This window comes from Hyaena hyaena, unplaced genomic scaffold (assembly GCF_003009895.1).
Source record: "Hyaena hyaena isolate Hyena2069 unplaced genomic scaffold, ASM300989v1 scaffold_908, whole genome shotgun sequence".
In the NCBI taxonomy this organism is placed as follows: Eukaryota; Metazoa; Chordata; class Mammalia; order Carnivora; family Hyaenidae; genus Hyaena; species Hyaena hyaena.
Window position 1 is genome coordinate 684,401 of NW_024081544.1, and position 21,763 is coordinate 706,163.

Genomic DNA, 21,763 nt, shown 5'->3' on the forward strand with positions numbered 1-21,763 from the left:
ATTCCAGGTTATTTGTGTTTTTCTCCATACTCTGCCCCAGTACAGTTGATTTTTTTTTAATTTTAGTATTTGCTTATGTATTTACTTTATTGAGGTATAGTTGACATCTACATATGTTTTAAATATATATTTAAAATTGGGGACTGTTCATTAGAGATTTTCTTCCCCCTTTGCTACCGTGCTTAGAATCAGAAATCTCTGCAGCCAGTGTGGGCTTCTCTTAATAGACAAGCTTTGTCCTTGCCGGAGGACAAAAAATGGTTAAGTGAAAGAGGCGGACAGCAGGAGAGAGAAGCCAGCAACTCTTCAGGGTCCCTTCGCCTTCCTCCCAGCCGGTCCCCTCTCCTCCTGCCCTCCTGCCTAAGTCAGCTGTGCAGGAAGCAGGTCCTCCAGCTCCACCGGGAGGAAGATGCAGGCACTTGAGCCATAAACTTGACAGTGCAAGGAAAGAAGCAGTGTCAAGGGGCGTGCATTGTCCCCTTGTTCTGGCCGGGGGTCTGTTTTCTCATCAAGGCAAACTTCTTCAAAGTGCTTATCTCCTTGAAACCAGAAGCACCCTGCTTCTGGGGCTCTGATCCCTGACTCCATACTTGGCAAGACCCAGGCTGAGAGAGAGGACATGAGTGGGCACTCTGCAGCCACGCAGCCCTCGTGGGGGCTCCCGCTCGGTCGCTTACTAGCTCGGTCACAAGTTCACATCTCTGTGTTGCCCTCCATAAGGGCTGCGTGTAATGTCTTCTCCCTGCACGTGGCACACTCTCAGATGGCCAATCCTGGCTCCACTTAGCCAACTTAATATCTTTGGGCCTCAATTTCCCCAAGGGAAACGTCCCCAAGGTCGTTCAAGGAGTAGGTGAATTAACACACATATGCCCCTTCTTTCTGGTGCTATTAGTGGCCTTTGGTTTTCCTTTTAAGATTTGGGGACACCCATCCTTCCTTGTGTCTTTTTCGGAAGCTTAGGTAGCTCCTATACATGTTATGACAGGTTTCAGTTGAATTTTCCAAAGACAGACCCACATTTGACTATTATGGACTTGGAAAATATTTTAAATCTTAAAATTTTAGATATTTAAACACTAAATATTTTATTAATTGGACATGCTTAGTGTTAGAAAACACTTCTAGACATGGACTTCCGTTTAAAACTTCTTTCATTGCAAGAGAGTGAGGGTCAGAATGTACAGGTGTCTTCTTTTGGTTTTAAAAGCAAACTAAGAAATAAACCCACTTCTAGTTACGGGTGAATTATCTCTTGCTTTTAGGTACCAACTAATTAGTGTTGTGTTCACCTAACAAGTATTTATGGAGCGCAGTGCCAGGCCCCACCCTGGGACTCCACCAAAGACTTCGTTATTTGCTATAGGAACTCTGGTTTTTGTTTGGCGAGACCCGTATTTAAATAAGGAGGAGAGATAGTGTGGGGTTCAGGCAGTGACTGCATGGCCCTGGGGGAAGTCCCCGAGCAGACTGAAGAAAATTTTCCAGCAACTATACAGAGCTTCAGTCACATTGAAATCCTGCTCAGAATAAGATCATGTATTCATGATGAAAAACAGAGCATCAATTGAAACAAATGCCATGTTCCCAAAGGCTAGGGATTTAGGGACACGGGATGGTAGGAAATACTGGCAATGCAAGGGCCGGTGCCAGAGGGGGAGGATTTTGACTAAGACTCTGTCCAGAATTGAGATGTTGTAGGACAGCTCTCCCTCTCTGCTTTTGGGCCTGGCCACCCTTGGTAGCTGTAAAATTAACCTTTTTTGAATCAAGGATGAATAGGTCTTGGGGTCAGTGTGTATAATTCTATCATCTACTTAATTCTTTTTTTTATTATTTTTTTTAATGTTTTTATTTTTCTGAGAGAGAGACAGCATGAACAGGAGAGGATCAGAGAGACAGGGAGACACAGAATCTGAAGCAGGCTCCAGGCTCTGAGCTGGCAGTCAGCACAGAGCCCAACACGGGGCTCGAACCCACAAACCGTGAGATCATGACCCGAACTGAAGTCAGACGCTCAACCGACTGAGCCACCCAGGTGCCCCTTATCTACTTAATTCTTAACAGTTAGAAAAAAAAAATACATGTGGCCTGATACTTCAGTGCTAGAAGTGTGTGTTGTGGACCAAGAAGGGAAAGAAGGACTTAGCTCTCTGGGGTCACTGGAGAAGACTTTCCAGAGGAGTGCCATCTGAGCCAGTACCATGACTGGGAATTTGCCAAGTAGAGAAGAGTGGAAAGAGCATTTCCTTCCAAGGGACCCGGAATCTGAGTGTGAAGGGGCTCAGAAAGCTCGAGGAACCTAGTGAGTGAGTTGGAGGGTAGCTGGAATCATGAGGGGGGATATGTAGAGGGAAATGAGATCCATAGTTGAGTGCTTAATTAGCACTTTATGGTGCCAATCTGGAACAGTCATTCGCTAAGTACCTATTCTGCACAGTGTTCCGCCAGACCTACCAAAATGTCTGACATGGTCCCCAACAGAAATGGGGACGTCTTAAGATCATCTTGCTGCCTTGTGCTAGGCCACGCATCTGAAATACATTATTTTATCTTTGCAGTTTAATCTTTGGCTTCCTACCTCTCCCCCCCTCCCCCAACCTCACCCCCATTCACAGTACATGTGATCAGTCTCCTTTAAGCAAATATTGCTAAGGTTTTTGCTAATGCTTTTTAGTTAATCTGCCTTTCAGCTAAAGATTATATAATTATATGATTTGCCCAAAGTCTGTGACGCAGATATTACTGGTGATTCCAGTCTTCGCCCTCTCTCAAGACCTTGGCACAGTGTTTCCTCACACACGACTTTGGTGGGAGCTTGTGGATGTGCATGCAAAGGGGAAACATCCTGTGTCCCGACATAATCAGAGATACACTGGGTCCTTTTGAAAAGGAACATGTCATAACAGACCCTATGTGAAAAGACCTGTGAACTGAAGCAGTCTAGACAAGAGACCATGACCTTGGTTGCACATGCCCCCCCCCCCCATAGTTAAAATGCAGACTTCTCCCTGCTGCAAGCGAGAGCCAAGGGGTGTGTGTCTTTAGTGCCTTGGGTTGGGCTGGAAGGGGATGGAGCCCTCTGGAAGCTGCTGTGGACTGGCCAAGCGAAGTACCCGTGTCAGGGCTGCATGGTGGACGCTTGCCTGAGGAAATGGACTGTCACCTAGGACGCCTTAGGGAAACGAGCATCCTGATGAACAGTGATTTACTGGTATGGTGCCTTTTCTATAGCAAAATGCATTGAACTGATGCCTCCTAACGTCCTCCTAAAGAAAGGAAGTGGCAGATAGTGTTAAAATGTTACTGGTTAATCATGAGGAAACTGAAGCACGGTTAGGTTTATGGAGCCTGAACAGGGCTACACAATGCCTTACTGTCTGGCCTGGGAATGGGGCCTGAGTTTGCCGCTTGCTGTCAGGACTGCCGACGGCATTGTGTTTCACATTGTACGACAGTGAAAGGGGCTTACTCTTAACAATGCAAGAGCTGCTTTAGGAGACAGACACAATGAACTTGGGTACAGTATAGTCTAGAGGCCAAAATGAGTAATTTTAAGTAAATGGACTATGAGACCCAAAGCTTCATTAAGTTTTAAAATAAAAAACAAGGAAAAACTGTACAGTTTTTAGGAACGGACTCAGAAAAACATGAACATTCTTTTCCCATTTGAAATAACATATTTTTAAGAGCCTTATTTTGTTGGCTGAAAATCTGACACTATTCCTGCCAAGCATAGGATTTATTTATTTCAAATAAATATTCAGAGGTTCTGTGATTTATTTCAAAGATTCTATCTTGTAATGATTGTCAGTCTAACCTTTATGCCTTTTATGTTTGAAAATACCTGATTTCCATAGACTGTGGTGGTTTGGGGGGAAGGCTTTTTTTTTTCCTTCCAGATTTAGGTTAGGTTCTTCCAGAACAGTTGAAAATACAGAGCCTGGAATTCAGGAAACAGATTGGGGGGAGAGGAGAGATGTCATGTTAGGTGTCTTAACCATGACTGGAGAATCTAGAGAGAGGAGATTAAAAGATCTGTGTGAGTACAGAGTCCCTGCTAAATTGCTTTTTGTGCCAGAAGTGCTTTAGTGACCTAGAAAAAATTAACAGGTGGTACAGATATTAATGAGTTCAGTTGCAAATGTTTTTGCATTTTGGATTTTTAAAAGAACATGAAGATGAGGGTGCCCGGGTGGCTCAGTTGGTTAGGTGTCTGACTCTGGCTCAAGTCATTATCTTACAGTTCATGAGTTCAAGCCCTGCATTGGGCTCTGTGCTGACAGCTCACAGCCTGGAGCCTGCTTCAGATTTGGTGTTTCCCTCTCTCTCTCTGCCCTTCCCCTGCTCATGCTCTGTCTCTCTCTGAAGAATAAATAAACATTAAAAAAAAAAAAATGAAAGGGGCGCCTAGGTGGCTCAGTCGGTTAGGCGTCTGACTTCGGCTCAGGTCATGATCTCACAGTTCGTGGGTTTGAGCCCCATGTTGGGCTCTGTGCTGACCGTGAACTCAGAGCCTGGAGTCTATTTCAGATTCTGTATCTTCCTCTCTCTCTGACCCTTTCCCGCTCACGCTCTCTCTCTCTCTCTCGCTCTCTCAGAAATAAATAAAACATTAAAAAAATTTTTTTAATGAAAAACATGAAGGAGAAATTTTGGAACTTTTGGCTAAAGTAAGTTGAGAAATATTAGCATATGAATGACTTAAACAGAGCAAGATGGCAATCCATCACCTACAATTTTATTCTGTATTTAAGATTTGATTGTTTGGACCTAGATAGTTGTTCTGGTATCCCTCTAGAAGATGGTCCAAGGGAATTCTAGTAGAGGAGCTGAGCAAGAAAGGGGCTGTCCTGACAGGAATTGGGTCTCCTCTCTTTCCCCAGCGAAGGTCAAAGCAGCCCAATAAGAGAAACCACAGTGTGACTAGTGGTGTTCCCTGACATAGTTGAACATGGGAGGGCTCACCCAAATAAATAGCGGCTAGCCCAGCAGTCCTCTTTGAGGGAATACATATCTATATGCATATGCACATGCATACATATATGTATCTACCTCTTAGGAAAATTCCCTGTGAGTCCAGGAGACTTGCAGATAAAATTTGCATAAAGTCAGACAGTATCAACCAGCCTTCATCAGAATCTAGGAAGTGATGTGCTGGCATCTAGGATGCTGTTTATAGTTGTGGTCATTAATCTTGTAAGAGGAAGGCATAATGGAACTCAAGTAACGCCAGAGAACAGAACTAATGTGATGGAGCAGGAGGGATTGCTATATGCCGGCAGACTGAAACAATTAGGGCTCCTCAGGCTTGAAAAGACAGAGAGGAAATATGATTAGAGTTTAATTTGCAAAGAATATGGATTAGATGATCATAGAATTGTTTACCAAAAGTAGGGAAAACCTCTTAAAAGCTGAGGAAAAGTGAACTGGGGACAAAAGAGAAGCTCTCTCATACTGGGAAAGCAGACCCTGCCCAGTAAAATCACTCTTAAACTAGACTAACTTACGGCCTTGAAATAAAGTGAAAGGGTCAACAGTTAACTCTTATTTTGATACATTTTTCTTGACATGTGAGGGGCCCCAAGAGAGCTTAGATCAAGCTTCCCATTAGCCTTTACATTCTCTTTGTTTCTTAGGTGAATTTTCAGTGTCGTGGGTTCTTCATTCAAAATTTATTCATTGAGGGTAGATTACGTGCCATGTCTTTCCTCAAAGCCCTGGGGATGCTGGGATGAAGATGGAGAGGTCTGGTTCCCACAGTTTGGTGATGAATAGGAAACTGTAATAGTGCGTGTGATGAATGACCAGCATGTGTGAGAGCTTGATGGAAATGGCTCACGTTCTCATAGGATCAGAACAGGTACCCCTGGAGAAGGGGCTGAGACCTGAAAGCTGACAAGTCCACTGAGCTAAGAGCTGGGAGGAGAGGGAACAGCATCCGGGAGTGCCTGAGGCTGCCAGAGGGTTGGCATGACTGGGGGCAAAGTGAGGGAGGAGTGAGTGGAGAGTGGCCAGAGAAGAGGCCAGAGGGGTGGGCTGGTGGAGCAGATTTTGGAACTTTGGAGGTCTTAAGCGTTTAGATCCTAGAACGGTAGGAAGTCACTGAAGCGAGTTAAGGCAGATAAGATCAGATTTTGTTTTAATAAAAAATCATGGTGGCCTCCTCATGGAGAATGGAGACCAGTGGGAGAATGTTGATACTGTCTGGGTGACGGTGGCTTGGACTAGAGAGCCGTGGGCATGTTCTAAAGCTGTTTCAGAGGGGCCACGGACTGGATTTGTTGACTAAGGGGACATGAGAAGTATGAGAGAGAAATAGTCAAATTCGACTTATGAGAGACAATTAGGCCTCAGATTTTATCTGAATGAAAATTCCCACAGACTTTTCCTAAGTCTTTTCTCTTAGGATCTCCAGATGATCTAGCAGTCAATAGGCCCCCCCCCCCCCCCCGCCCTTTTTCTCTCCTGAATTATTGAGGACCTAAATATTTCAGGCTCTACAAGTTGGCACATAATAGGCCCCTAATAAATGAATGTCAAGTAAGTAGATCATAAATTGCCTAATTTCCAGTCTCCCAAGTCTTTCTGCCTTTAACTCTTGGAGAGCAAACAGGTTCTTGCCATGTACAAACTGTACAACTATTCATAGTACCCTGAGGTCAGTTCACCTGAAACAGAACTTGGCCCAGGTCATGATGGCAGTGATAGATACAGGGGCTCAGTTTAATGATTTGTAAAAGCTTTTTATTTTGAAATAACACCAGAGTTGTAAAACGAATACAGGGGCTCCTGGGTGGCTTAGTCGGTTAAGTGTCCAACTTTGGCTCAGGTCATGGTCTCACAGTTCCATGAGTTCAAGCCCTGCATTGGGCTCTGTGCTGACAGCTCAGAGCCTGGAGCCTGCTCCACATTCTGTCTCTCTCTCTGCCCTTCCCTCACCCACACTCTGTTTCTCTCTTGCTCAAAAATAAACAGACACTAAAAGATTAAAAAAAAAAAAAAAAAACAAATACAAGGAATTTTCCTATGACTCTCTGTTTCACCAGTCATTAACATCTTTACCATGTTTGCTCTGTCACAGTTCTCACCGTGTAGAGCTGACGATGGACACAGAGGTAGAAATTCTCTTAACCAATTAGTTATAGACATCAAGACCCATCATCTCTAAAATACTTCAGAATGTGTGTTTTCAGAACAAGGATTTTCCTTTTATCAGCCCAGTACAACGATGAGATTCAGGAAACTGGACTCTCTGTAATCCCGTGAACAACTGTGCAGCCTCCAGTCCATCCTCAGCTCTTGTACCAGTGTCATTTCTGCCATTTCTCCTCTGCATGTTCCAAGGGTCCGGTCCAGAAAGCACTGCATTTGGTTCTCCTGTCTCTAGTCTTCTCTACCCTACAACAACTCCTCAGCGTTTCTTCAACTTGTACGACCTTGAGATTTTAGAGAACAGGTCAGCTGTCTTGTGGAATGCTCCTCAGTATGGTTTTGTCTGAAGTTGTCTCATACTTAGATTCAGGTTGTGTATTTTTGGCAGGAGAGCCGAGTGATGATGTCCTGCCCCTCGCAGGGTGCCGGTCACAATAGGTGGGGAGCCGTGAAGTCCCTGTAGGTCTCATTCCTAGGGATGTTACCGTCTATTGCTTGGTTAAAAAGATGGTGTCTTCGGAGTTTCTCACCCTGAAGTTACCTTTGCTTCTTATAATGAATAGGTTATTTAATTACTTCCTAATACTTGGTCATTGCATATGTTACTAAGCTTTGTGTCCAGTCTTATTTAAAAGCACCACATCTCTCCCCCCTCTCTTGGCAGTGTTTTAGAGCACTTTGCTGCAAGGGGCCACCACCTGCACGACCTGAATATGACCTGGTTTGCATAGGCCTCACAGGCTCTGGCAAGACCAGTCTGTTGTCAAAGCTCTGCAGTGAAAGTCCCGAGAACGTCGTGTCGACCACAGGTGGGTACCGTGCCCGAGTTCTGTCCCTTTCTTATCCCCAAAACGGTCTTGTGTCTGAAGCTATTTGTGGCACCCTCTATCTGTAGTTACATCCTTCAGTCAGTTTGTTTATTTTTGGATGTTCTGTTTTCCAAAATAGAGTTGGGGGCGGTGAGTGGCATTAAATTGCTACACCCTGTATCTCTCTTGTTGAATATTTCAATGCCACTGAATAAGTCAAGCTCAGGAGAATTTTAATACAAACGAATGCAGAAACCTGGAACTCTAGTACTGTAACAAAATAGCTTCATCTCCGGCTCACGGAGTAATAGTCTCCTGTGAAGAGTCACTCTGGCATACTTGTGTTGGGTCATACCCTCCATGAATGGTACAGCTGATGGAGTCTGAATCTTCTTTCCTCATAGCTCCCACCTGGGACATGTCAGTGCAGGAACCATTGATCAGGTTATGTTGTTTCCAGACGTGGCCAAGAAGTCTGTCTGGGTGGTGGTTCTCAATCAGGCAAAACCTTGGGTTGTCACACTGGGCGGGGGGCGGGGGGTGGTAGACACTGTCTTCCGTTAGGTAGATGCCAGGGATTCTGCCAGATATCCCAGTGTGCGAGACATGCCCCCACCCCAAGGAAGATAGAGCAAGAGTGCACTTAGTGGCTGGTTGGGTTTGGAAGGTGAGAGAAAATAGCCAAAGATGACTCATGTCCTGGCTTAGGCGAGGGGTGAGTGATGGACTCATTAACTAGGATTTCCTAACAAATAGGAAAAATGTGGATGACGAAGAAGAGGCTTATATGGGTTAGGGTCAGGTATGTCATCAAATAAGATAGGCTTTTGGAGCTTTTCAGATTTTAGAATTGTAGATGAGACACTGGGGGCCTGTAAACCAATAGAGACATAGCTTGGTTAAAGGATAAAGATGAAGGGGTTTGTGATAATTGTTGAGACGACAAGGTGAGCAGAGCTCAAGTGTGGCCTTAACGTGTGAGGCTGTTTCTGACTGTTTTCCTTTACCCCAAGACAGAACTGAGCACTCCCTTTTCCCCTCACTGTGTATTGTCCATATTTCTGTCTTTTAGTGCCTGCAACACTGCTGTCTACATGTTAGTCTCCCCAACCTGAGGTGTAAGCTCTTAAGGGCAGTTAGAGCATCTTTTTTGGGTTTATATCATGCCAAATGTGGCATAAAGTTTGGGCATAGCTCCAAATGTTGGTTGAGTGAATTAGAGGCTGTAGTAATTTGAGTCTGTTTTTGCAGAAAGTATCATATCTCTGTGAGCCTCATAATGGCTTTACATGTCAGGTAAGATTCTTTTTGCAGATTCTGTCTTTAAATCATCTGAGGCTCAAAGGTATGGTGACATGGCTGTTGTCACACAGTTAGTGTTAGAGTGCCAGTTCAAGGCTTTAAGTCAAGTTTAGTTATCCCCAAGACTTAGAATTTGTGATGAGAATAATATTGGCTGGTTGTTGGTAAAATTGTGGATATCTTTGGAGAAATGGGTTATGAAATTATGCACACCTTATTAACTCAGTAATTCTTTTCAAGCAAAATAACTTCCCCTAAAATCTGTCAAAAAAAAATGTAGTCTTATCAGAGGCATAAATCAGAAATATTATTGCTAGAAAAGGAGTTTTGAATTATAATGTAAAAGAAAATACCTGTAAATAACATTACAGTTGTAAATGGCAATACGTCCTCTGTTTCTACTAGATTTTTAGTGTTTTCCTTTTATGGGAACCGATAGTAATCTTGTGTGCTAGTTGATTTTTTTCTGACACAGGAGATGTTGAGTTGACTTTCAAGCTTCTATGAGTTGTCATTATCCTGAACCAGGCACAGTGACTTTTTGGAGGCCTTTTTGAAAGTCTCTGATATCTAGAAGTTTACACTCAGGAAGATAAGATCTCTAATGACAAGCAGTTGATATTTATTGCATATTTAAGACAATGTGATATGCACTGTACACATATGGTAAAAATGAGAGTGCTAAGGGGTCATATCTAATCTGAGGAGTCAAAGAAGCCATATGGGGATGTTACATTTGAGGAAGGCCTCATGGTGAATAATATCTGAGCCCAGAGAAATGAGGTGAGGAGAGGAAGGATAGGAGGAAGCAGAGGATGTGTTCAGAGAACAGCGATCTTCCTGGGTTGAGGCCAAGGACACAGAGGTGTCAGATGTGTTGTGACCTGACGCTAGAGGAGCTTCTGAGAGAGACTTGTACCATGGAGAGCTGATCCAGTAGGGACAGCAATTGTGGGGATGGAGACTTAGAGGCAGTTGTGATTGATTCTGGAAGAGCAATAATCACATCTGGTAATAGAGAGGAAAGGAAGGAAGAGCAAAGAATCACATGTTTTTTAAGTGTGTAGCCTAGTGATAGGGTGAATTGTAAAAAGTCAAGAAAACATGACAGACAGTTTTAAGATAAATGATGAGTTTGGCTTTGGACATACTAATTTTGAGGTATTGGCAGTACTTTCACCAATGATCCAAATGCCAGAAGACAAGCTGACTAGAGAGAGTTTGGATCTGGATTTGAGAGGCAACTGAATTGTGAGTTTAGAAGAGATTGTTGAGGGATGTTGGGTAGTACAAAGGAGGAAGGGTGCTAAGCACCAACTGTTTCATTCATTTGTCCCACATTTGTTGAACACCTCTTACACGACTGCCACTGATTTAGGCACTGAGTATGCTTTAGTTAACAGATCAACATTTCTACCCTTTCAAGCTTACATTCTAACATCTGCACAAGACAGGGATCTAAGCCAGGCAGTTCTATATGGTATCATAGAGTCAAATATGAACAAGAAGCCAAAAGAACTGGAGTTAATAATCATCAGCCTCAGGTCTGAGAAAGGGCTATTGGGTGTGGTGATATTATGGTCATTAGTGAACAGCTTCAACAGAGTCGTAGGGTAGAAACCATCCTGAGCAATAAGAGAGTGGTGAACAGAGGAAATGACAATGTATAGACCTTCTTTTCACTCCTTGGCCTCTTGGCCAAGACATAGACCACTCTTTCAAGAAAGTAGGCAGCAACAGAGAAAGCAGGGTCCAGGGAATTTGTATTTACAAGGAGGGGTGCTGTGGACAGAGGTGTAATAGTAGAACAGAGAGAAGGAGAGATGAAGATGCTCATCAGAAGGCAGTGACAGTAAGAATGAGGACTTCTGATTCTGTCAAAACAGAATAACTAGAATGGGTTTACCATCCCACAGAGGGTCTCCCTTGAGTGACCAGGAATGTATTCAGTGCAGACACATGAGGAAACTACCCAAGGCCAGGGAAAGGAACATTTGAAAGGAGGAGTAGCAGGAAGATGGCCTGGTGTTCACACAAAGCTAAAAGTTATGGCTGTTCTCACTAGCCAGACTGGAAAAACCATAATTCAGAAGGTACTGGGTGGAGTACTCAGGAGGAACGTGTCTCAGGAATAGCCCAAAAGTGCTGCTCTAGACCCACCTAAGAAATCATATTAATAAGACCAAAGGCTCAAACTGTTTGCTACTAACTTTAATGTATCCTAGAACAAAGCTCTATGAGATTTACAGAAAACGGAATTACCCAGCACCTAAGATAAGATTTACAGTGTTACACTCAGTCAAATATTACCAGCCATGTAAAGAAGCGGAAAAACATGATTTACAGTAAGAAAAATAAACTGAATCTGACTCAGAACTGACATGGATAAAGGAATTAGCAAAGAAAGACTTAAAATTGTTACTATAAATGAATTCCATCTGTTCATAGAGTTCAGTAGAGACATGGAAGATTTTTAAAAGACCCATATAAAAGTTCTAGTGGAGAATACAACAATATCTGAGATGAATATGCACCCGTTAGGATTCATGGCAGATTGGACATTGCAGAACAGAAGAGTAATAACTTTGAAGGCCATTAATATTAGAGACCACCCAAAGCGTTGAGAGAGGGAGGAGAAAATGGGAAATGCAAAGACCAACATCAACTGTGGGACATCTTCCAGTCCCCAAGCATGGGTCATTGGAGTCTGCAAAGGTAGAGGGTGGAGAAAGGGACAGAAAAAGATATTTGAAGACACAATGTCTAAAATATGTTTAAACTTAAAGAAATTTAACAACAAATCCAAGAAACTCATTAAACCTCAAGAACAGTATATGAGCAAACTACACAAAGCAATATGATAAAGTTGCTCAAAACCAGTGATAAAGTATGGGGTTGATTTTTATATTGTCAACCTGGCTGGGCCATGGTGCCCAGGTAGGTGGTCATATACAATCCTGGATGCTTGTGTTTGGGGATGAGATGAATATTTAAGTCACTGGACTTTGAGGTAAGCAGACAGCCCCCTATCATGTGGGTGGATCTGATCCAGTCTGTATCAGGTAGCCTTTGGACTTGACCTGAAGCATCAGCTGTTATCTGGTTCTCCAGATGAAACCAGGCCTACTCTGCAGATACTGATTTGCCAGCCTCCACAATTAAGTCAGTTACTTAAACCTTTCTGTATATACACACACATTCTATTGATCTGTTTCTCTAGAGAACTTTGAATAAAACAGTATCTTTTTTTTTTTTTTTTTTTTGGTGAGACCAGAAGTGGGAGAGGGGCAGAGAGAGGTGGGGAGAGAGAATCCCAAGCAGGTTCCTCACCGTTAGTGGCAGAGCCTAAAGCAGGACCTGAACTCCCGAAACGTGAGATCATGACCTAAGCCAAAACCAAGAACCGAATGCTTAACCAGCTGAGCCACCAAGCGCCCCTAAAACAGAATACCTTAAAAGTAGATAATGGCTATTATAGAGGAACAATGGTAAGAATGACTTCAGATTTCTCACTGGAAACAAGGTAAGCAAGAAGAGGGTTGAGCAACATTGTTAAAATACTAAAGGGAAAAAAAGTTATAAACCTATACCCAGCAAAATTATCTTTGAAAAAGAAAGGTAAAAAATGTTTTCATTATATTTTGTTATTACTTTCGTTACACTTTTTTCCAGTATTAAAGGAAGTACTTTAATAGGCAGAAGAAAAATGAATCCAGATGGAAATCTGGATTTATACAAAGAAAGGGAAAGTACAGAAATGGTGACCACATGGGTAATTATATTAGATTTAGTTCTTATTTAAATCTCTTTATAAGATTATTTAAAAAAAAAAAAACAAAACACCAATATGGTGCCTGGGTGGCTCAGTGAGTTGATCGTCCATCTCTTGATTCAGCTCAGGTCATGATCCCAGGGTCATGGGATTGAGCCCTAGGTGGGGCTCTGTCCTGAGCATGGAAACTGCTTTAAGGTTCATTCATTTTCCCTCCCCCCCTTCTCTCTCTCTCCCTCCCCTACTTGTGGGAGCTTGCTCTCCAAAAAAACAAAAAACAGTATATCATGGGGTTTATAGTGTGAAAAGTAAAATGCAGGAGAATAATGGCATCAAAGTCATAGTGGAAAAGAGGAAGTATACTTTTGTAAGGCTTTTCTATGTGAAGTGGTTATAATAGCACTTGAAGGTAGAGTGTGATAAAAGATGTAGTATAAACCCTAACACAACCACTAAGATAACAGTGATAGCCAATAAAGTAGCAAATGATATAAGATGGAATTAGCAAAAATTAACAAACCAAAAAAGGCAGAAAGAAAGAAAAGGAACAAGAGTAGATGGAATAAATAGAAAATAAGTAGTAGGGTGATACCCTCAAACCTACCATCAATAAGCAAATTAAATGTAAATAGTCTAGACTCAGTTAAGGGACTGAAACCGATGTTAGATAAAATAAATAACGAAAAACAGGACCCAACTATATAGGACTTGAAACAAATCTTAAATATAAAGACACAAAATAGATTGGGGGGAAAAATGCTAACAGGAGTCAAAGCTGGAGTGGCTGTGTTATCAGAAGAGGTAGATTTTAGAGCAAAGAATAATGCCGGGGATAAAGAAGTTCATTTTATGAGATCTTTTAATCCATTGAATAGAAGAGCACTAAACATTGATAGAACTATTAACAGTTTTAAAACCTACAAAAACAGATGGAACTCTAAAGGGAAATAGCCAAACCCATTTTGTATTAAACCCAGATTTTAATACTTTTTTTTAAAGCTTATTTATTTTGAGAGAGGAGCATAAGTGGGGTATGGTCGGAGAGAAGGAGAGAGAGAATCTCAAACAGGCTCTACACTGCCAGCTTGGATCCCCAGCACAGAGCCTGAGGTGGTGCTCAAACTCATGAACTGTGAGATCATGACCTGACCCGAAATCCAGAATTGATTGCTTAACCAACTGAGCCACCCAGGCGTCCCAGCAGTTGTCATTTTTAACGGTAGAAGAATTCTTTCCTATTCAGATCAAAAATAAGAACACATGGGTTTCTATTCTCAACACTTCTATTCAATATTGTAGTAGAGATTCTAGCCAGGGCACTAGGCAAGAGAAAGAAAAGGCTTCCAGATTAGAAAGAAAGAAATAAAACTATCTTTATTTGCGAATGACATAACCTATATAGAAAACTTGATGAAATGTATAACTTTATACTAATTAAATGGCTGATGTGAATTAGAGCTGATTATTTGGGGGATCTGAAAACTCGGAGGATACTCTTGGTCATTCATTTGGAGACTGTCCATAAGAACAGAAGCGGGAAGAGTGTGGTGGACGCATGTAAGGCATGTGTTGAATTCATTCAGATAGATGACCAAACTCCCTGAACATTGATAAATGGAAATGTAGATTTCCCATGTATAAGGAGATGCTAGAACTTCAGGTGGAAAACTATTAAGAGGTAATTATGGTGGAGTGGTCCAAAAGCATTATAAAGAATGTGTACTTGTCCTGAGTACCACTGTAATGGAAAGGAAAATGTTGGCTGGTATAAGGAGGGTGGGAACATGTGCAAGAAAATGTTGGAGCTTAGAGAAGACCTTTCTTAACAAAGCTAAGGTTTCATGTAACTCGATGAAAGGACTCCGTAATGACGAAGGACTGTGTTGGGAATGAAAGGCATGAAGTAAAGGATATAGGAGGGAAGGGGTAGATGATTATGGTTGACTCTGTGTTCATCATAGCTAATGAAGGTGTGCATAAGAGGTTGGAGAAACAAATTGGTGATAACAGGAAAGGGTGGGGGAGAGAAAGGCAGCAGAGGAGAGCCAAACAGACTGACTTTAAGTTTCCTGTGGACCTACAAAACCCAGCCCCCTCTGGAATTCCAGATAGGCATGGCTGATGTGTACAGTCATACTTCCTGGTTCTTTTTGTTGTTTAGAGCAGGGGCGTGTGTATGTATGTAATGGAAGAAGAACAAAGGAGATGGAAGGAGGTCCTAAAATAAATGACAGAGCCTAACAGGAAGAAAAGATAACTAGGAGAGAAAATGAAGTCACAACGCCATACATGCATGTGAACATTTAATGTGGAAGATCAGAGAATAGCTGCTGGAGGCTAACGAGAAGAACTTGAAAAGACCATGGGCCTTAACTGTGAACCTTTAGAATAATTGGAAAACTAAATAAGACAAATGTAAGAAGAAAACAAGAGTGTTGAGAAATACTTGTAACAGGTATTACAGAGTTTATGGCTGTCCCATTTAAAGAAATACTAACTAGAATCCAGTCGATAGTCCATAAAGAAGATGATTTATGAAAAGAATGGCAAAGAAATAAATGGGAAAAATTCAACTTTTCCATAAGTTCAGTTTTACTAAAGAATAAGAAAAATGTTAACTTTATACTTAAATTTACCAAAATTGTTTGTTTATGATAAGACCCAGTGTTTGTTAAGATTGTGGCAGCATGCATTACTGATGGTATGATTGACTTTGTCCCTTTTCTTGGAAAGCAGTTAATCACATAAGTGTTATCAAAATACTCACATTTTTTGACCTAATAATTGTGCCACTGAGAATTTATTTTAAGCACATAATTTCAAAGAAGCTATATGTGCAATGTGATCCTTGTAACATTTGTGTAACTTAAAACTTTAAAATAATTTAAGGGGCGCCTGGGTGGCTTAGTCGGTTAAGCATCCGACTTTCGCTTAGGTCGTTATCTCGCGGTTCGTGGGTTCGAGCCCCGCGTCGGGCTCTGTGCTGACTGCCAGCTCAGAGCCTGGAGCCTGTTTCAGTCTGTGACTCCCTCTCTCTCTGACCCTCCCCTGCTCACGCTCTCTCTCTCTCTCTCTCTCTCTCTCCTAGAAATAAATAAAACATTAAAAAAATAATAAAATAAATAAATAATTTAAATGTCCTATAGACGTTGAGTTTATTATAGTATCTCAATTAAAAAGATGATTGGAAAAATAGTCTTCTGTTGAAGAAAAATTATATTTATTTAAAAAAAAAATGGAATGCCTGGGTGGCTCAGTCGGTTAAGCATCTGACTTTGGCTCAGGTCATGATCTCACGGTTCATGGGTTCAAGCCCTGCATGGGGCTCTGTGCTGACATCTCAGAGACTGGAGCCTGCTTTGGATTCAGTACGTGCGTGCGTGTGTGTGTGTGTCTTGGTCCCTCCTCCACTTGTGCTGTCTCGCCAACTAAATAAATATCTTAAAATAAATAAAAATAAAAAGTAAAGTGTGCCTGTAAGTGAAAAATGGGAAAAGAACACGTAAATATAAGTGTGCTTTGATATGGCTAAATATATGTGAAATTTTGTTCTTGAAATTATTTCTTTATAATGTTTTGACATCAAGCCAATTAAAAGTAAAATAGTTACTGGAAGAGTGGGGAACAACTGAAAAGAAAATCTACCTTGAAAATTTGTTTCTTAAAATAAAAGCATCACAAGAAAGGTATGTCTATCCAATTTTAGCAAGACAAGAATGTTTGCCTTTTCTTCAGAAGGAGAGGGAGTCCAAACTTTATTGGATTGTTAACTTCAGCAATCTTTTACCTTTGACATAATTTTTAGAAGAATTTTAAATTGTCAAAACGTAAAGGGCCAAGAAGTCCTCCAGAGAGCGGGTCCTATGGATAAAGAAAGCAAAACTGGAAGGCTTGCACCTTGGTAGAGAAACAAAAGTGAACTCTATCCCAAGTGAATTCTTTGACTGGAGAGGCACAAGGAATTTGCTGATAAAAGGATTGTTAACCTATGGATTACACAAGTGCTCCCCCTTCCCTTTTTTTTCTCCTTCTGAAACTAGAAGAATGGAGTATAAACGCTTAGGAGAATATATTGATGTAACCTGGAGAAAATTCAGCACTTGGAATTGAAAAAGGTGGAAGAATTCTTTTAAGGATATTTATTACTTCACTTGGAAAATAGTCAAGTGGTATGCCATTCAGTTAAAATAGAAAAAGATCATGCTAATTGGAAAGAAATACAGAAAACATTCATGAAAATTTGAGTTATTGTAGAAACTTTAGTATTCACTTGCATATGTGTTAAGTCAACAAGAAAAGTTAAAAAGTCCAAAAAGTTAAAAATCCTTTAGGTATCTGCTAAAGGATTGTTTTGTAAATGCCCATGGATTAAATTTACTTTTAGGATATTGAAATCCTATTTAGGAGAATTCTACTAGAGTAAACCAGAAGAATTGTCCAAACACCACAAAATTATGACGGCATAAATCATGCTCTGGGTCTAGGTCAAGGCCACCAGATTTGCCTTCAGCAGTTGTTAAAGTGACCCAGGGATTTCAAAAGTACACACAAAGTATCCATGTACATGTGTGCAGACTTGTGTGTTAGAGGGGTGAGGGGGAGAGTTAGTCTGTAGGTCCAAGTAAGATACTCAAGTGTTCCACACGATGAATAAAAATAGACAAGCCTCACTCCCAAAACTAATTTTGTTACAATTCCAGGAATGCTTTCCCTGTGTTTAAAAAAAAAAAAATTCACATCCATCTCCCTTGTATCACGGGTCTTGCTGAATTTAAGGGCTAAAAGACAAAAACTGAAAGCCTATGCAAACAATTATTTCCCCAAAGAGTGACTAAGTCGTATATTTATTAAAATTTGTGGGGTTAAATCTTAGGGGAGGTTTCAGTCTTACTAATGGAGCTTAGATCAGCCAGGAAAAAATGACCATGTAACTTAGGCTTCAGCCATCATCTTGTTTGAGTGGGGTCTGGGGATACCTGCCCATGAGGCCTTAAGCCAAATACGAGAGGCCATTGATGATTGACTCAGTTGTTACTGTTATTTCCTCTTTCTTGTTGAACATAAATAATGAAATCCTAATGCTAGAAGAAACTTTGAAGAGCTAAGCTAGTCCACACTCATTTTGCAGATGAGGAATCCAAGGTCAAGAAAAACAAGTGGCTGATGAGTCTAAGAGCTGTGACTACGACCTCTAGGACCATGCTTTTGTCCCATCAGCGCACTGGCTACCTGGGAGGCCATTGGAGGATGCCCACTTTGAGGAGAAATAACAGTGATCCAGCCTAGAGTCATGGCTGAGTCAGTTGGACATTTTTTCTCCCCTCCTAAGCTCCTGTTTTTATTAATAATGCCCATAAAGAAATTACTTTCTGAAGCAGGCTGTTTTCATTCCATCAACAAGGCAATGTATGGAACTGAGAACACTTATATATTGCATCATTTGTAAATAGGCCAGATAGTGGATTTATTGGGCATGTGTGTAATTTTACAATCAGCTTCACCAGTATTTAGTTCAAAATTGGACAGAATACTGTGACTTGATCAAGTTGTTGGTATACAGAGGAGGTATAGGGCTTTGGTGGCAAGCCTGGTGTTAGTTTTGAATATAGCACTTAGGACTCTTGGCTACCTACTTCTTGGCTCACTTGCTTCTTGGGATAGTAGTACTGATACTAGGATTGTTGTGACAATTAAATTGGGAAATAAATATAAACCCTTAGCATAGATCTTTAAAGAAATACTGAGATCGTCTTATGTGCCTCTCACTGGCATACAGGGTATATGCACTGTTTATTCATCATGGATTCTAGCAGTCTAATTGGGGAACAGACCTAAAACAACTGATAAATAATTGTAACTGAAAATTACATAGAAGAACTGCATGCTAGAAAAACCTGAATCTCCCAGAATCAACGTAGAAAGCTTGCTTGATGAGGTAACGTTAAAACCAAACCTGAAGGATAAAGAATTTCCCGGGGCACCAAGGAACACTAATGGAGCAATATGTGCAAAGGTCCTGAGTTGGAAGGGACATGAGGGGAACCGAAGACTTAAGATGAGGGGGAAAATGATACAAAATAAGCTTGGAAAAGGGAAGAGGAGTCAGATTGTAGGTGTTTTGAACTGTATAACTGTATCATGAGTAGTGAGAAGCTGTCCAAAGGGTTTAACCATGGGATTGATGTGAACAGGTGTGGATTTCAGGATGATCACTTCTCCTACTGTGTGGAGGCAACTGAGCAGGCCAGTAATGGACACAAACAGTTGAGTTAGGAGGCCCTTCTCGAAGTTGTCCAGGTGGTCACGGTGGAGGTGGCGAGTTGGCCAGTTATGGAAAGAAGTGGACATACTTGAGAACTATTTTACGGATGGAATTGACAGGCTTTGTAGATTAGGATTAGGAGAGAGGAAAAAGAAGTGCTTATGGAAGACTCCAGATACTTAGTCTGTAGAAGTACTCAAATGTTTTCAATTGCTACTACAACTTTTATTTTACCAACACTTCCATAGTATATCAGACCTTAAGACCGCATGTGATTTTGACTGGGAGGAATTCAAAGCCTCAGTAGTCAGTTGGTGACCATTAGTATTCTGAATTTTTATTTACTAAACACTTGAGAGCCCTGGGTGCTTTCTGTTCTCACTTATAGACAAGGAAATTGAGGCACAGAGACATTAAGTAACTTGCTCAATTAATAATAGTAGAGCCAGAATTGGAACCCAGACATTCTGTCTTTGGGGCCCATGTTATCTGGCCATTTTCATTCCTCAAAGCAACCTTTGAAAAAGGCATTTTGATGTTTTGACCTCTATATCTCTACTAAATATTAACATCTATCTCCTCCCTCCACCACCCCACCCTAAACTCATCCAACCCCGTGTAAAGGAATAAAATAGAGTTGATCTGATAGTCACCCTTATTGATTGCCCTTCTGGTTGAACTGAAAACCTGGCTTTAAATTTAATTTTTTTTAATCCTTGCAAATGTGTAGAATGACTAAAATTTTTAAAAATGGTTTCTTCCATGCATAGTACATTTTTCTTATTTTCTAGACTGATTACATAGGCTTTGTCCTCTAAACATTACTACAGTCATACTGTAAAAATATGAAGGCAGTAAAATGGAAGAGTACATATACCTTTGCAGTATAGATCTAGCCACATATGTTTTATTTGGAGAGAAAACATTTATGAGTATTCTGCAGAAACATTTATATGCCTATAAATAACATTGCTAGGTTACTTTGCTTAGCGTGAACATTTGAGGCCTTTTTTTGCAGTCAATTTATTATGTCTGTGTGAGGATTAAAGACGGTAACAATGATATAATCTGCCTGTTGGATTATAAATTTCCAAAGCTGTGTTTTGCGTATGAGTGCAGCAATTTCTGGAAGGCTGTTCCTTTCCTGGGGTACCTGCCTATTGTCAGCTTTAAAGAATCAAAGCAAATTAAACATGGCTGGTCTGTTCCATAACTGTGTCTTTTTCAAAGTTGGGGCCTGTCTCCTTTCTCTGGAAAATTCTCACTTGAGTTGTCCTGAACATAACCACTAATAGACTGTTGAGCATTTGCATAGAGCTTTTCATTTTCAGGATTTCACAATCATTGCCTTTTAATCCATATGACACCCCCGTGAGGTAGGTAGATAGATACATTCAAACATCCAAGTCTCCTGCAGGCAGATTCTCAGTGCCAGGAGGAATATTGTGATTGGCACTGACTTACCTTAATTTCCCAGAGGCCAGACACCTGGAGAGGCTTTTCTGCAGGCCCAGGTACATTCCGGTGCTTCAGCCACATGGGGCTGCCTCCTCATTCCTTCTGCTATTTTACTAAGATTCAGTAACTACATGCACCATTAACCATAAAACTGTGGTGACTGTGTCAATCTGCATAAAACCCCATACAGGAGGGTATGTTTTAGAAGATTGTTAGAGGGCCTAATGAACATTTACATTCTATACAACGAACTTCAACTAGTGTCTACTTCTGTCACTCAAACAGGGTTCTTTTCATTCAGTGGTAATATCTGTAGCTCCAAGTAACTATTTAGATTAATAAATAAGCCCCCAGGATTTCTCTTAAAGTCTATAATATATTCAGAAGGTATGCACAGCTAGTGATTAAATCATCAATACAGAATCATTTGATATAGAATTATAGCAGTCATATGTTGTATGCTTATTTATATCAGGTACTGTGATAAAGATAATACATTGTATCATTTTGTAACAACTCCATGAGGTAGATGCTATCATTCCCATTTGAGAGATGATGAAAGTAGTAGGTTGCCCACAGTTCACTTACTTAAACCTAGTTTCTTCAGACTCCAAAGTTACTTCTTAACCATTAATTGATACTCCTTGCCTAAGGTGAAAGATACTATATAAAATTTGAAAGTGCTAGGACAACATATAACAAAACAGTGGTATTAATAGGGTAGAATATAAAAAGGTACATATTGACTTTCATTTTTAAAGAGTAAAGCAAAACCATGTAAAGGAATTGTTCTTATATATGTCACACTGTATATTTTTTTTTACCTGTTCAGGTACCTGTCATAACTTTATAACTTGAAAAGTATTTTTATATCTTTTACTCTAATTTCTTGAAAAGGAATGATGATTTATAACTGCCCATACTAATGTTTAAAACCTTAGATTAATTGGGTGGTTAGAAATTACTGAATAGGTTAACTTTTAAAAATTAGTAGAACTTTGATTT

At 40.8% G+C, this 21,763-nt stretch overlaps 1 protein-coding gene across 3 annotated transcripts in view; it reads left to right on the forward strand.

The window, feature by feature from the left end:
* Positions 1 to 21,763, forward strand: part of ARL15 (ADP ribosylation factor like GTPase 15) — a 201,383-nt gene that overhangs the window by 138,029 nt on the left and 41,591 nt on the right. For all 3 annotated transcript variants that reach the window (XM_039220797.1, XM_039220796.1, XM_039220798.1), the window contains exon 2: positions 7,820 to 7,964. In XM_039220797.1, coding sequence (XP_039076728.1) covers positions 7,820 to 7,964 — 145 coding nt within the window. The remainder of the gene's footprint in view (positions 1 to 7,819; positions 7,965 to 21,763) is intronic.